The sequence below is a fragment of the Sus scrofa genome, chromosome 3 (assembly GCF_000003025.6).
Source record: "Sus scrofa isolate TJ Tabasco breed Duroc chromosome 3, Sscrofa11.1, whole genome shotgun sequence".
In the NCBI taxonomy this organism is placed as follows: domain Eukaryota; kingdom Metazoa; phylum Chordata; class Mammalia; order Artiodactyla; family Suidae; genus Sus; species Sus scrofa.
The window spans coordinates 8,764,453-8,778,574 of record NC_010445.4 but is presented as its reverse complement, the minus strand read 5'-3'; the positions used below and the strand labels follow the sequence as shown (position 1 = coordinate 8,778,574).

Genomic DNA, 14,122 nt, shown 5'->3' with positions numbered 1-14,122 from the left:
GTGTGGGTGGGCGTGACGGCTGTGGTGAGGGAAGGCGGAGACGTGATGCGGGTGGTGATGGCGGGAGAGCCGGGGGAGAGGTCAGTGGCCGGGGTGGCGGAGGTGGGGCGCGGCGGAGCGGAGCTGGAGCCGGCCGCCACCGCCGAGGTGGCACTCGGGGCCTGGGTGGCCCGGGTACCGGCGGTCGGGGCGGGAGAGGAGCCCCCGGAGGAGGTCCCCGCGGGGCTGGTGGAGAGGGAGGGCGCGGGGGTGCTGTGGGTACTGGTGAACATGGATGTCACGCCGGGCCCCGTGGCCGCGGTGGTGGGGACGGCGGGCGTGGTGTGTGTCGTGCGGAGGGGGGCGGGGGCGGGCGTGGTGGTGCCGGGGGCGGGGGCGGAGCTGGCGGGAGCGAGCGTGGAGCCCAGGGCGGCCGTGGGGGTCGGGGCCCCCGTGGACGGGGCGGAGGCGGCGCTGGTGGCGGTGGTGGTGGTGGCCGGGGCTGTGGCTGGGAGGCCGGGCGCCGAGGGGGAGGCGGAGGCGGAGGCGGAGGCGGAGGCGGGGGAGGAGGGCGTGAGGGAGGTGGAGGTGGGTGGCGATGTGAGTGTGGGGTGGACGGTGGAGGGGACGGTGCCGGAGGTGACGGCCGGGGCGCTGTGTGGTGTGCCGGGGGCGGCCGTGGTGACCCTGAGTGTGGTGGCGTCCCGGGTGGCCTGGGACGCGGGGGGCGTGGGCAGGGTGGCCGTGGTCGCGGAGGCGGGGGCCGAGGTGGCGGGGCCAGGGCTGGTGTCAGAGGTGGCCCCGGTGGGCGGGGCGGAGCTGGCAGGCGCGGGGAGGGAGGTGGTGTGGGTGGCAGGGGTGCCGCTCGGGGAGCCGGACCCAGGGCTGGTGCTGGAGGTCCAGGCGGGGGCGGGCAGCGTGGTGGGGGCCGGCGGGGAGGACCCCGGGCCGCTGGTGGAGGACGTCAGGGTGTGGGCGGCCACGGGCGTGGAGGTGGTGGTGGGTGCCGGGGACGGGGCCGTGTGGGTGGGCGTGACGGCTGTGGTGAGGGAAGGCGGAGACGTGATGCGGGTGGTGATGGCGGGAGAGCCGGGGGAGAGGTCAGTGGCCGGGGTGGCGGAGGTGGGGCGCGGCGGAGCGGAGCTGGAGCCGGCCGCCACCGCCGAGGTGGCACTCGGGGCCTGGGTGGCCCGGGTACCGGCGGTCGGGGCGGGAGAGGAGCCCCCGGAGGAGGTCCCCGCGGGGCTGGTGGAGAGGGAGGGCGCGGGGGTGCTGTGGGTACTGGTGAACATGGATGTCACGCCGGGCCCCGTGGCCGCGGTGGTGGGGACGGCGGGCGTGGTGTGTGTCGTGCGGAGGGGGGCGGGGGCGGGCGTGGTGGTGCCGGGGGCGGGGGCGGAGCTGGCGGGAGCGAGCGTGGAGCCCAGGGCGGCCGTGGGGGTCGGGGCCCCCGTGGACGGGGCGGAGGCGGCGCTGGTGGCGGTGGTGGTGGTGGCCGGGGCTGTGGCTGGGAGGCCGGGCGCCGAGGGGGAGGCGGAGGCGGAGGCGGAGGCGGAGGCGGAGGCGGGGGAGGAGGGCGTGAGGGAGGTGGAGGTGGGTGGCGATGTGAGTGTGGGGTGGACGGTGGAGGGGACGGTGCCGGAGGTGACGGCCGGGGCGCTGTGTGGTGTGCCGGGGGCGGCCGTGGTGACCCTGAGTGTGGTGGCGTCCCGGGTGGCCTGGGACGCGGGGGGCGTGGGCAGGGTGGCCGTGGTCGCGGAGGCGGGGGCCGAGGTGGCGGGGCCAGGGCTGGTGTCAGAGGTGGCCCCGGTGGGCGGGGCGGAGCTGGCAGGCGCGGGGAGGGAGGTGGTGTGGGTGGCAGGGGTGCCGCTCGGGGAGCCGGACCCAGGGCTGGTGCTGGAGGTCCAGGCGGGGGCGGGCAGCGTGGTGGGGGCCGGCGGGGAGGACCCCGGGCCGCTGGTGGAGGACGTCAGGGTGTGGGCGGCCACGGGCGTGGAGGTGGTGGTGGGTGCCGGGGACGGGGCCGTGTGGGTGGGCGTGACGGCTGTGGTGAGGGAAGGCGGAGACGTGATGCGGGTGGTGATGGCGGGAGAGCCGGGGGAGAGGTCAGTGGCCGGGGTGGCGGAGGTGGGGCGCGGCGGAGCGGAGCTGGAGCCGGCCGCCACCGCCGAGGTGGCACTCGGGGCCTGGGTGGCCCGGGTACCGGCGGTCGGGGCGGGAGAGGAGCCCCCGGAGGAGGTCCCCGCGGGGCTGGTGGAGAGGGAGGGCGCGGGGGTGCTGTGGGTACTGGTGAACATGGATGTCACGCCGGGCCCCGTGGCCGCGGTGGTGGGGACGGCGGGCGTGGTGTGTGTCGTGCGGAGGGGGGCGGGGGCGGGCGTGGTGGTGCCGGGGGCGGGGGCGGAGCTGGCGGGAGCGAGCGTGGAGCCCAGGGCGGCCGTGGGGGTCGGGGCCCCCGTGGACGGGGCGGAGGCGGCGCTGGTGGCGGTGGTGGTGGTGGCCGGGGCTGTGGCTGGGAGGCCGGGCGCCGAGGGGGAGGCGGAGGCGGAGGCGGAGGCGGAGGCGGGGGAGGAGGGCGTGAGGGAGGTGGAGGTGGGTGGCGATGTGAGTGTGGGGTGGACGGTGGAGGGGACGGTGCCGGAGGTGACGGCCGGGGCGCTGTGTGGTGTGCCGGGGGCGGCCGTGGTGACCCTGAGTGTGGTGGCGTCCCGGGTGGCCTGGGACGCGGGGGGCGTGGGCAGGGTGGCCGTGGTCGCGGAGGCGGGGGCCGAGGTGGCGGGGCCAGGGCTGGTGTCAGAGGTGGCCCCGGTGGGCGGGGCGGAGCTGGCAGGCGCGGGGAGGGAGGTGGTGTGGGTGGCAGGGGTGCCGCTCGGGGAGCCGGACCCAGGGCTGGTGCTGGAGGTCCAGGCGGGGGCGGGCAGCGTGGTGGGGGCCGGCGGGGAGGACCCCGGGCCGCTGGTGGAGGACGTCAGGGTGTGGGCGGCCACGGGCGTGGAGGTGGTGGTGGGTGCCGGGGACGGGGCCGTGTGGGTGGGCGTGACGGCTGTGGTGAGGGAAGGCGGAGACGTGATGCGGGTGGTGATGGCGGGAGAGCCGGGGGAGAGGTCAGTGGCCGGGGTGGCGGAGGTGGGGCGCGGCGGAGCGGAGCTGGAGCCGGCCGCCACCGCCGAGGTGGCACTCGGGGCCTGGGTGGCCCGGGTACCGGCGGTCGGGGCGGGAGAGGAGCCCCCGGAGGAGGTCCCCGCGGGGCTGGTGGAGAGGGAGGGCGCGGGGGTGCTGTGGGTACTGGTGAACATGGATGTCACGCCGGGCCCCGTGGCCGCGGTGGTGGGGACGGCGGGCGTGGTGTGTGTCGTGCGGAGGGGGCGGGGCGGGCGTGGTGGTGCCGGGGGCGGGGGCGGAGCTGGCGGGAGCGAGCGTGGAGCCCAGGGCGGCCGTGGGGGTCGGGGCCCCCGTGGACGGGGCGGAGGCGGCGCTGGTGGCGGTGGTGGTGGTGGCCGGGGCTGTGGCTGGGAGGCCGGGCGCCGAGGGGGAGGCGGAGGCGGAGGCGGAGGCGGAGGCGGGGGAGGAGGGCGTGAGGGAGGTGGAGGTGGGTGGCGATGTGAGTGTGGGGTGGACGGTGGAGGGGACGGTGCCGGAGGTGACGGCCGGGGCGCTGTGTGGTGTGCCGGGGGCGGCCGTGGTGACCCTGAGTGTGGTGGCGTCCCGGGTGGCCTGGGACGCGGGGGGCGTGGGCAGGGTGGCCGTGGTCGCGGAGGCGGGGGCCGAGGTGGCGGGGCCAGGGCTGGTGTCAGAGGTGGCCCCGGTGGGCGGGGCGGAGCTGGCAGGCGCGGGGAGGGAGGTGGTGTGGGTGGCAGGGGTGCCGCTCGGGGAGCCGGACCCAGGGCTGGTGCTGGAGGTCCAGGCGGGGGCGGGCAGCGTGGTGGGGGCCGGCGGGGAGGACCCCGGGCCGCTGGTGGAGGACGTCAGGGTGTGGGCGGCCACGGGCGTGGAGGTGGTGGTGGGTGCCGGGGACGGGGCCGTGTGGGTGGGCGTGACGGCTGTGGTGAGGGAAGGCGGAGACGTGATGCGGGTGGTGATGGCGGGAGAGCCGGGGGAGAGGTCAGTGGCCGGGGTGGCGGAGGTGGGGCGCGGCGGAGCGGAGCTGGAGCCGGCCGCCACCGCCGAGGTGGCACTCGGGGCCTGGGTGGCCCGGGTACCGGCGGTCGGGGCGGGAGAGGAGCCCCCGGAGGAGGTCCCCGCGGGGCTGGTGGAGAGGGAGGGCGCGGGGGTGCTGTGGGTACTGGTGAACATGGATGTCACGCCGGGCCCCGTGGCCGCGGTGGTGGGGACGGCGGGCGTGGTGTGTGTCGTGCGGAGGGGGGCGGGGGCGGGCGTGGTGGTGCCGGGGGCGGGGGCGGAGCTGGCGGGAGCGAGCGTGGAGCCCAGGGCGGCCGTGGGGGTCGGGGCCCCCGTGGACGGGGCGGAGGCGGCGCTGGTGGCGGTGGTGGTGGTGGTGGTGGCCGGGGCTGTGGCTGGGAGGCCGGGCGCCGAGGGGGAGGCGGAGGCGGAGGCTGGGGAGGAGTGCATGAGGGAGGTGGAGGTGGGTGGCGATGTGAGTGTGGGGTGGATGGTGGGGACGGTGCCGGAGGTGACGGCCGGGGCGCTGTGTGGAGTGCCCGGGGCGGCCGTGGTGACCCTGAGTGTTTTGGCTTCCCTCGTGGTTTTGTATATGGTTGTGTGTAGTTCTGTTATAGTTTCTGTTTTGTTTTTTGTTAGAGAATAATAGATTTTCTTTGTTAGATTTTGTATTTCGGTCAGAATATTTGGATTTTTGGTATTTACAATACTTTGTGTTTTTCTTAAAGTGTAGCTATCTTTTGTATTTGTGGTTTTTTCTATTGTCATATTTTTGGGTGAGACCGTTTGGGTTTTATATTTGGATTTATCCGCTTCTGACGGATTTCCATATTTCTCCTGGCTTGTGGTTTTGACTGTTATTTTTGGACTGATATCATTTTTTCTCGTGGTAGTGTATATATTTTGTGTTTTGTATATCGTGGCGTGGGATGTCGTTTTAATTCGTGGTATTTCCGTTATCCTCCTGTAAGTATATGTGGATGCACGTTTTATTCTGATTTTGAGTGACCTAGTGGTAGGCATACTTGTGGCTTTGGCGTTTCTTGTTAGTGATGAAGAGGTGGATGTGGCATGGGTGATTGGGGTTGTGGTCATTAGGGTGGACAGAGGCTTAATGTTTGAGGTCCATGAGGGGACTGTTTCTTTGGTTGTTGCAAGTACCGATGAGTGAGGCATCCTCACATTTGATGTCAAGGCATTGGTGGTCATTGACCTAGTTGTAATGGACGTCAGATTATGGATTTTAATTGTGGGAGTGTCTGATATGATTGGTGGAGTGGCAGTGATTGCTGTTGTGAGAGGCTCTTTGGACGTGTCAGTGGTGGGGATAAATGTGGTTTCCCAAGTGGATGAAGCTTGAGCGGCTGTACCCCTCATCTTGCCTGTTTCTGTGGTGGCTGCAGTGGTGGAGGGATATCCCTTGGTAGTGGATGTCGTGTATGCATCAGTGTTGGCTGGCACAGGGCTTGCTTTGGACGCGGTCCGTGTGGTAGAAATCATTGTGTCTGTGGGAATGATAGAAGACATGTTTGAAGAAATAGAAGCAATTCCTGTGGTGAGAATTTCTCTGGGAATGTCAGTCATTGAAATAAGTGTCGTTTTCACAGAGCTCATTGCATGTGAAGGAGTTGCTTTTGGTGCACTTAGTGCAGTGGTAGCTTCAGGAGCAGCCTGTATAACTGGTGCCATATGTGTTGCTACTATATCAGTTGAGGAAGGTGCATGCGTGGTGGCTGTAGTTGTTTTAAATGTACTGACCTTGTTTGGAAATGAAGTAGTGGTTGTAATCAAGGGACTACTGGTGGTGGGAGAGGCACTTTTATCAGTCACTGTTGTCATCAAAGTGTTTTTAGTAGTTAGAGAAGGGGTAGTAGCAGAGGTGGACACGACGGTTGGGGTAGGAGACTGAGTTGTGCGGACAGTTGCAGCAGTTGGGGTAGTGTTTTCCATGGTACCAGTCAGAGAGGAGATCAGAGTGTCTAGGGTCGTGGCGGTGGTCGGGACAAAGGACGAGGCATGGGCCGTGGTTGCGAGAGTTTTCCCCAGAGTGGTGATGGTGGGAGAATTGGTCACGGCTGAGGTGACTCGCTTGGTAGCTGTCACAGGGTGGGTACTGGTTCTGGTTGTCTGTGGCTTCCCTGTCACAGGTGGGGCGGTGTAAGAGCTGGTGAAGGACACTTGGGTCCGTGTCATGCAGGTGGTGGGGGCGTAAGTGGTAGTGACCGTAAAGCTCAATGGATTGACGCACTCTGTCGTGCCCTTATAGACAACCAAGGTCGGTGGGGTGGTTTCGACCTTGAAGACAAACTTGGGCGTGTGGATTGCTGAGGTGTTGGAATCAGTTGGCGGTTTGAGCAAGGTTTTAGAAATGGATTTCGAGCGAGGGGAGGTGGAGATAGCCATAGGTATGTGATCCCTACTGTCAGGAGTGGGAGAAGTGGTTTTAGGGGTACTCAGTGGCCACCCGGCTGTGCCTTTGGAGTGTGGGGAGCTGAGGGAAGCACGCAAACGTGCATTAGAGGTGGATGTGGCCATGGCTGAAGTTCCTGTATTGATGGTAGAACAGAGCAATTCATTGGTAGGTTGCTTTGTCACCATAATGCCGCATAGGTTACTCACTACTTCGTTTTCCAGCTACATATCACAGAGGGTGGGAATTGCCGCCACTTATTCCCCCAGCAGAGGCCGTTTGGAGCTGGGGTCTTTCACGGTTCCGAAAGCCAGCATCTGTCTGCTCCCCGGGGCAGCCTCCCCCAGGGGAGTTGGGGTGGAGGGTGGCCTTAATCCCGCACACGCCTCGTCTGAGTCCCAGCCCTGGGATGGCCGTGCTGAGCACGCGGTTCAGCAGAGAGTCTTGCCCCCTCCCCTTGCCAGTGCCAGCCCTTCCTCCGCACACACCCGCGTTTTCTTAACTCTGCTCTCTCCGCTCGCCTCCACCTGCCACCAGACGTCCTGGTCCCCACTGGTTCTCCACCCACACCCTTCGGCCCACCTCTGTCCCCTCCCTTCAACCCACTGCTGTCCGGGCTGCCTCTCCTCTTGGCAAAAGGCGAAAGATTTATACCACCTGAAGAGAAACCCGAGAGAGAGCGCCTCTCCTCTTTGGAGAGAAACAGCCCCCAGCCAAGCCTGGGCTGAGGGTGGGAATGCATCATGGGGGATGAGGAGTCAGAGGGGAAAATTGCAAAGAGAAAAAGGGAAAAACAGAGATTGAAGCTCAGACTTCAATGAGATTGAGGGACAAGGAGAGAGGACCACCCACAGGCCGCAGAACAGGACAGAAAAGGAAACTTCCAGAAAGAGATACTCAGCAGACAGGCCTGAGTCCCAGAGACCTTCGGGTGTAGCAGTGAGTTCATACTAAAAACAGTCATATTTTCTATCACCTAGTCTGTTTCAGCCACTGAGTTAACTAGTTTATGAGCACGAGCCCCTCCTTCTACGATATCGCCAACCCCATCTTACAGGTGGAGAGAGTGGGGGTCAAAGACCTCATAACGCTGAGGTGGGTGGTGGCCACACCACTTGTTAGCAGGAAGCACCCAGACCTCCTGCCCCCTCGGGGGTTCGCTTCCTCCTCCCCTCACTCTCAGCATGTCTTTGCTCTGGGAGCTGGGGTTTTACTTCTAGGCTTAGCTGGGCTGGCAGGGAGGCAGGGAAGGGGATTGTGAAGATTCCTGGGATAGAGCCCTTAAATAGGCAGGAGGTGGCCCTGGAGGCGACTGAGAGGATGGACCATGGACTTTTTTGTGGGGAAGGTCTAGGGTTGGGGGTCAGGAGCCAACATGGCAGGGGGCAGAGGGAAGGGAAGTGCAGAGGAATTGCGGGGTTCCTAAGGGATGGGAGAGAGAAGGAGCAGGACGCCCCACCAGGTGGCCTCGGACCCACCCTTTGGGAGCAATCAGGATCTGCCCACCTGCCGATGACAGCAGTGCCCAGAAACATGGGGTGGCTTAGGAGCAGAGCTGGGGAGGGGGCACTGAGACCAAAGGCAGAGATGCCCCAGAGGAGGGGGCCTGGGGCAGAGGCGGGGTCTCTCCCGAGGGCTGAACGTGGAAGTAAAGGGAGGGATGGAGTCCGGGTGGAGGAAGTATCAGGACTCAAGATGCGGGAGCAACAAGAGGAGAGGAGCTCAGCAAACGGAGTCAAAGTGGGAAGAGCAGTCTTCCAGAAAGAGATCATCCCACCCTCCTGATACGAGCGCGGACCCTTGCAAACGTCCTCTCAGGTGAACGGCGGCACCCTGGACCCAGCTCCCCTCTCCTCCCCTCCCCTCAGTTCTCCCTGCACCAGGAGCTCTGAGGACCCCCTCCTCAGTCTGCCCTTAGATCTCAGATCTCCCCGCCACACACACACAACACCCCTGCCCTGAAACATCAGGGGGGGTCTCCCCAGCCCTCCCCCACTTCACCCCCTCACCTGTGGCTCCCAGGGAGACCCCAAGCATCCAGAGGAGGCGGAGGATCCTGAGCAGCTGCATGGGCCTGGCACAGCTGAGGCTGGGAGCAGGGTCAGTGCCAGCACACGGGGGACAGCAGCACAGCAGCACCCAGCCCGATGGGCAGGTTATCTATCTGCACTGCTGGGTGTGGGAGCTGAGCACAGCCTCACCTTTGCACCGCCCACTTTCCCCCTTATATCTGCTGCAGGAAGGGAGGACTATTTAGAAGATAAGACAAGCCCAGGAGATGTCAACCAGGAAGAGCTACTGCTGGCCCAACCCCCAGCCTGCCTGGCCCCCTCAGAGCGGTTCCTAGGACGTTGCCCTTCCCTCCCCCTGCCCCCCCACCAAGAACCAGCAAAACTAGATGGAGAATATGCTTGGCCAAGACCTTGGACTCTGGAGCCTGGGGCCTCTCCTTAGCTTCGGCCCCAGCTGCAGGGGGGGGAGGTTAGATGAAAACGTCTTCTTCACTCCCCCGACTCTTGCTCTTCCCCCTCCCCACCCTGCCCTTAGCATTACTCTGGGGCTATGACCCCACCACCAAAGCCAGGGAACAATGCAGGATTCAGTCAAAAGTCATTTTACTATCCGAGGATCTGGGCCAGGTCCCAGAAAAGGAAACATAGATGGCTTGTGGAAACAATCAAACAAAATGACTAGTTTTGACCCCAGAGATTAGCAACTTTGATTCTATCCAGTGCTGGGAAAAGTGGGAAGAATAAACACTCTTACCCAGCTGGTGGGAGTGTAAGTGGGTTGGGTTGCTTTAAAAAGGCAATTTGGTGGCATCTATTAAAATTTTAAATGCATACTCAAGGACCCAGTAATTCCACCTTTCCATATCTGTGTTCAAGAAGCACTTCAACGAGGCATTCATGAGAATGTTTATTGCCGTCCAGTTTATTGCAATTCCAAAAGAAACTGGAAACAACCCAAATGGCCCTTCATAGGAAGCTAGAATGACGATGGAAAAGTCACACGATAGACCACCACATCCAAATCAGAAATAATGGTACCATCATGGCAAGATTCTTGGAATGTCTTATTTGGTGACACCAGTAGACACAGCTTTGTTAAAACACACACATATGTGTCTCCTATGAATACACACACACACACAAGTAAGTGCACTCAAACTTTGGGAAGAGGCTTACCTGCTCCAATAATGGGGTAAGGTTACCTTAGAAAAGCATGAAAGAACTCATGTGGGGAATGACTGTCAGGCATATATGGCTGTATCTGTAGTTTTTACTTTAACCAAGATTATCTTATTGACTAAACTCTAGCCTGGCTCCCCTGAGTCTCCTTCTTCAATAAGCTACAACCTTGACCTATAAAGACTTGAACTGACACATGGTTTCTAGCAGCTCAAGGCCCCATCCCTAGGATGACCCCAACCCTCCTTGAAGTGCCTGCCTGAGAAAACTCAAGGCTGCGAAAAGAACTGTTTGTTCCAGCCAACACCTGAAGATAGGGTTCCTGTCCCCTTGCCTTTGTGGAGGGGAGGAAGCTAATTTTATAAGCGCCAGTTAGCAAATCGAGATGAGTTTCACGAGGACCATTCCCTCCTTTTTGTAACTTTTCACTTTCCTAACACAGCTGAGCCCTTGCTTTGCCCTTCTGCCTACACCCTCACTTTCCCTTTAAAACGCCAGGTCACTTCTGTGCCAAAGTGGAATTCAGTTTACGCTAGACTTTTTCCTACTGCAGTGGTCTATTAGAGCTTAAAATCTATCCTTACTGCTTTAATGTCTGGCTTTCTGGGAGACTGTATTATGTTTTTGAAGGTAATTAAAAAATAATTTAGAGGAGGATTCTGGGAAGGTTATGGGCTAGAACACCCCAGGGATCTATTTCCCCACCTAGACAATGATTGCATTAGCAGAATCTGTCTGTCTGAGGGAACTATTTTGGAATTCTAGCCTCTGTTGAAGGCTTGAAACTTCCAAGGAAAGGCCTGGATGGTAAACTGCAAATTTCAGTAACTTTTGGTCAATTCTAGCTCTTAACACAATAGCAGCTACCTCTTCAGCACCTCCAGCCACATGGGAGCTGTAAGCTAGGCAGAGCCATGTACTGCAGACATCAGGGATCGGCTCTGATGCACTGATTGCTACTTCTGATCGCATACATGCAGGAAAAGAGGTAAATAGCCATTCAGTTGTTGCCTCTCCCCCACCCCCTTCATCAGAAAAGACTTCTGGGTGATGTAAAGGGCCAACAGCCCCCCTACCCAACACTTTGTTTTTCCCCTTTTCCCCTTTGGGGAATCAGACATTAAAGACTAGAACGTTTAACAGACTCATAGACTTAAAGAACAGACTTGTGGTTGCCGAGGAGGAGGGAGTGGTTTGGACTGGGAGTTTAGGGTTAGTAGATGCAAACTATTTTAGAATAGATAAGCAACGAGACCCTACTGTAGAGCATAGGGAACTATATCCAGTCTCTTGGGATAGAACATGATGGAAGATAATATGAGAAAAAGAATGTAGATATATGTATGACTGGGTCACCTCTGTACAGCAGAAACTGGTACAACACTAATAATTATACTGTAATTTTTAAAAATAAATTTAGAAAAAATTTTAAATCCCCAGAGCTTTAAAAACAAATTGTAAAGTAATAATGGCTTTAAAAAATTTTTAAAAAAAATGGAGTTCCCGTCGTGGCGCAGTGGTTAACGAATCCAACTAGGAACCATGAGGTTGCGGGTTCGATCCCTGCCCTTGCTCAGTGGGTTAACGATCCGGCGTTGCCGTGAGCTGTGGTGTAGGTTGCAGACGCGGCTCGGATCCCGCGTCGCTCTGGCTCTGGCGTAGGCCAGTGGCTGTAGCTCCGATTTGACCCCTGGCCTGGGAACCTCCATATGCCGTGGGAACGGCCCAAAGAAAAAGCAAAAAGACACACACACAAAAAAAAATTAAAAATTAAAAAACAGGAGTTCCCGTTGTGGCTCAGTGCTAACAAACCCAACTAGCATCCATGAGGACTCTGGTGTGATCCCTGGCCCTGCTCAGTGGGTTAAGGATCTGGCATTGCTGTGGCTGTGGTATAGGCTAATAGCTGTAGCTCCAATTCACCCCCTAGCCTGGGAACTTCCATATCAGTGGGCGTGGCCCTTCCCTAAAAAAAGACAAAAGGGGGGGGAACGGAGAAAAGAAATATCCTGTGTTTATGGATTGGAGGAATTCACTTTGTTAAAATGTTCATATTACCTAAAGCCATCTACCCTATCAAATGTAATTCCTATCAAAATCTCATTGATAGTTTTTCAGAAATAGAACCAAAAATTCTAAAATTTAGATGGAATCACAAGAGACTCCACCAGTCTGTTCTCTGTTTCAGTAAGTTTTGGTTTGGGTTTTGGTTCTAGATGCCACATGTAAGTGAGTTCATGAAGTACGTGTCACTCTCTGAATTATTTCACTTAGCGTGATGACCTCAAGGTCCAGCCATGGGGTTGCAAATGGCAGGATTTTCTTCCTTTGTTATGGCTGAATAATATTAGATTGTATATATATTTTTTTCCTTTTTCATTTGTCCATTGATGGACACTTAGGCTCTCCCATAGCTTGTCCACTGTAAATCATGCTGCAGTGAACATGAGGGTTTAGCTATCAAGTTAGTGTTTTTGTTTTCTTTGATAAATATCCAGAAGAAGAAATGCTGGATCCTATGATGGTTCTCCTTTTAATTTTTTGAGGACCCTCCATACTGTTTTCCATAATGGCTGCATCAATTTACATTCCTACCAACAGTGCACAGGTGTTCACTCTTCTCCACATCCTCGCCAACACTTGCTATTGCTTATCTTTTTAATAATAGCCATTCTAACCTGTATGAGGTGGTACCACCCTGTGGTTTGGATTTGCATTTCCCTGATAATTAGTGATGCTGAGCACCTTTTCATGTACCTGCTGGCAATCTCTATGTCTGTAGTGTGTTTATGATCTAGGACTGTCGTGGGCAAAATGTTTTTCAATATATTTTTCAAAACTTCCATTTTCATGCGAAGTTTGCTCCTTGCTCCTTTTTTTCCATTAATCAATATCCCCCCCTTTCTCATCACCCCCTTCTCTCTCCTTCCTTGCTGATGATATGTATGCGCAGTGATTTCTAGGATAGAATTGAATGCCTAGCTCATACTATTCAGGAACCTAAGATCATTAAGTGGCATTTCAAGTGGAAGCCAGTTCTGTTCTTAACTTTCTTACTGGCAGTTTTATTTTATCACCACTACTTTAATGTAGTTCCTATAAATCTCTTACAGGCTTTATGATTTAAAGCAAACACTTTATGGGGAGGGAGTGAGAGAACAAGAGTTTGCCAGTTTCCGTTTGCAATAGGACTTGATATCATTGCTAACATTTCCTTTCTAATGAGGACTAATACCCTAATTTAAATATGGGATTTATCCTGTTAGGAGGAATGCTCCCATTAAAGAAATGAGGGAATTCCCTGGTGGTCTACGGATTAGGATTCAGTGCTGTCACTGCTGTGCCCAGGTTCAATCCCTGGTCCAGGAACTGAGATCCCACACCAGAGCCATTATATGCGGAGTTCCCATTGTAGCTCAGTGGGTTAAGAACCCAACTAGTATCCATGAGAATGGGGGTTTGATCCCTGGCCTCACTCAGTGGGTTGAGGATCTGGGATTGTCACAAACTGTGGCATAGATCTTGGATGTGGCTAGGACCTGGCATTTCTGTGACTATGGCATAGGCCAGCAGCTGCTGCTACAATTTGACCCCTAGCCTGGGAACTTACATATGCTGTGGATGTGGGCCCCCCCAAAAAAAATTAGAGAAATGAATGCCACCATTTATAGATTTATGAGTTTTTTTAAAAAACACAGAGGGAGTTCCATTGTAGTGCAGCAGGTTAAGGATGCTGTACTGTCACTGCAGCAGCTCGGGTCACTGCTGTGGCATAGGCTGGATATCTGGCCCAGGAACTTCCATGTGTCATGGGTGCAGCCAAAAAAAAAAATCACAGGGAGTTCCCATTGTGGCTCCGTTGTTGACCAGCATCCATGAGGACGCGGGTTCGATCCCTGGCCTCGCCCAATGGGTTAAGGATCCAGCGTTGTCATGAGCTGTGATGTAGGTCACAGACACAGCTCGGATCCCACATTGCTGTGGCTCTGATGTAGGCTGGTGGCTACAACTCTGATTCAACCCCTAGCCTGGGAACGTCCATATGCTGTGCGTGTGGCCCTAAAAAGACAAAAAGGAAAAAAAATCACAGAAAACTTGTGCACATATTTCTCACATGGCAGTTGATTTCTGAGGATTGCATGTAAGGAAGATCGCATCAGCTTGAGAATATTTCTAAAGGTTCAACAAAGTGATGTCACAAGGAAAACTGAATCTCGCCTTTCATTTACTTCTTCTCTCTCATGCAGTCTCCCGCCTAGAGCCTGGTATGTTCGGAAGACTGTTGGCACCAGCCTCGCCCAGACAGCCAGTCCAGGAACATCGCCTGCTTTCCTATCCAGATGGAGGGTGCTGTAGGCCTGCTACTTACAACACCGGCAGAGCACTCACGCTCAATGAAGCTTCAGACCAAAACAAAGGGAAC

The 14,122-nt window shown here is 58.1% G+C and overlaps 2 protein-coding genes across 2 annotated transcripts; one reads left to right on the top strand and one right to left on the bottom strand.

Annotated features, from left to right (window-relative positions):
• Nucleotides 1,270-4,046, top strand: LOC110260078 (elastin-like). The gene is made up of 5 exons (XM_021087976.1): nt 1,270-1,320; nt 1,609-2,325; nt 2,608-3,324; nt 3,605-3,979; nt 4,035-4,046. The coding sequence occupies exons 1-5, from the start codon at nt 1,270-1,272 to the stop codon at nt 4,044-4,046; spliced, it is 1,872 nt and encodes a 623-aa protein (XP_020943635.1).
• Nucleotides 4,082-8,737, bottom strand: LOC110260077 (mucin-3B-like). The gene is made up of 3 exons (XM_021087975.1): nt 4,605-8,737; nt 4,387-4,532; nt 4,082-4,225 (listed from the first exon to the last, which is right to left on the bottom strand). The coding sequence occupies exons 1-3, from the start codon at nt 6,694-6,696 to the stop codon at nt 4,082-4,084; spliced, it is 2,382 nt and encodes a 793-aa protein (XP_020943634.1). The 5' UTR covers nt 6,697-8,737.

What these genes read in the sequence shown, in the direction of transcription:
- LOC110260077 (XM_021087975.1), bottom strand. Translation starts at nt 6,696, where the DNA reads ATGGTGACAAAGCAACCTACCAATGAATTGCTCTGTTCTACCATCAAT. An exon ending in CGCCCCGGCCGTCACCTCCG is followed by an intron (nt 4,533 to 4,604) that starts GCACCGTCCCCA and finishes ACTCCTCCCCAG; the next exon opens with CCTCCGCCTCCGCCTCCCCC. An exon ending in TGGGCTCCACGCTCGCTCCC is followed by an intron (nt 4,226 to 4,386) that starts GCCAGCTCCGCC and finishes CCTCTCCACCAG; the next exon opens with CCCCGCGGGGACCTCCTCCG.
- LOC110260078 (XM_021087976.1), top strand. Translation starts at nt 1,270, where the DNA reads ATGGATGTCACGCCGGGCCCCGTGGCCGCGGTGGTGGGGACGGCGGGC. An exon ending in TGGTGGGGACGGCGGGCGTG is followed by an intron (nt 2,326 to 2,607) that starts GTGTGTGTCGTG and finishes TGGACGGTGGAG; the next exon opens with GGGACGGTGCCGGAGGTGAC. An exon ending in TGGTGGGGACGGCGGGCGTG is followed by an intron (nt 3,325 to 3,604) that starts GTGTGTGTCGTG and finishes TGGACGGTGGAG; the next exon opens with GGGACGGTGCCGGAGGTGAC.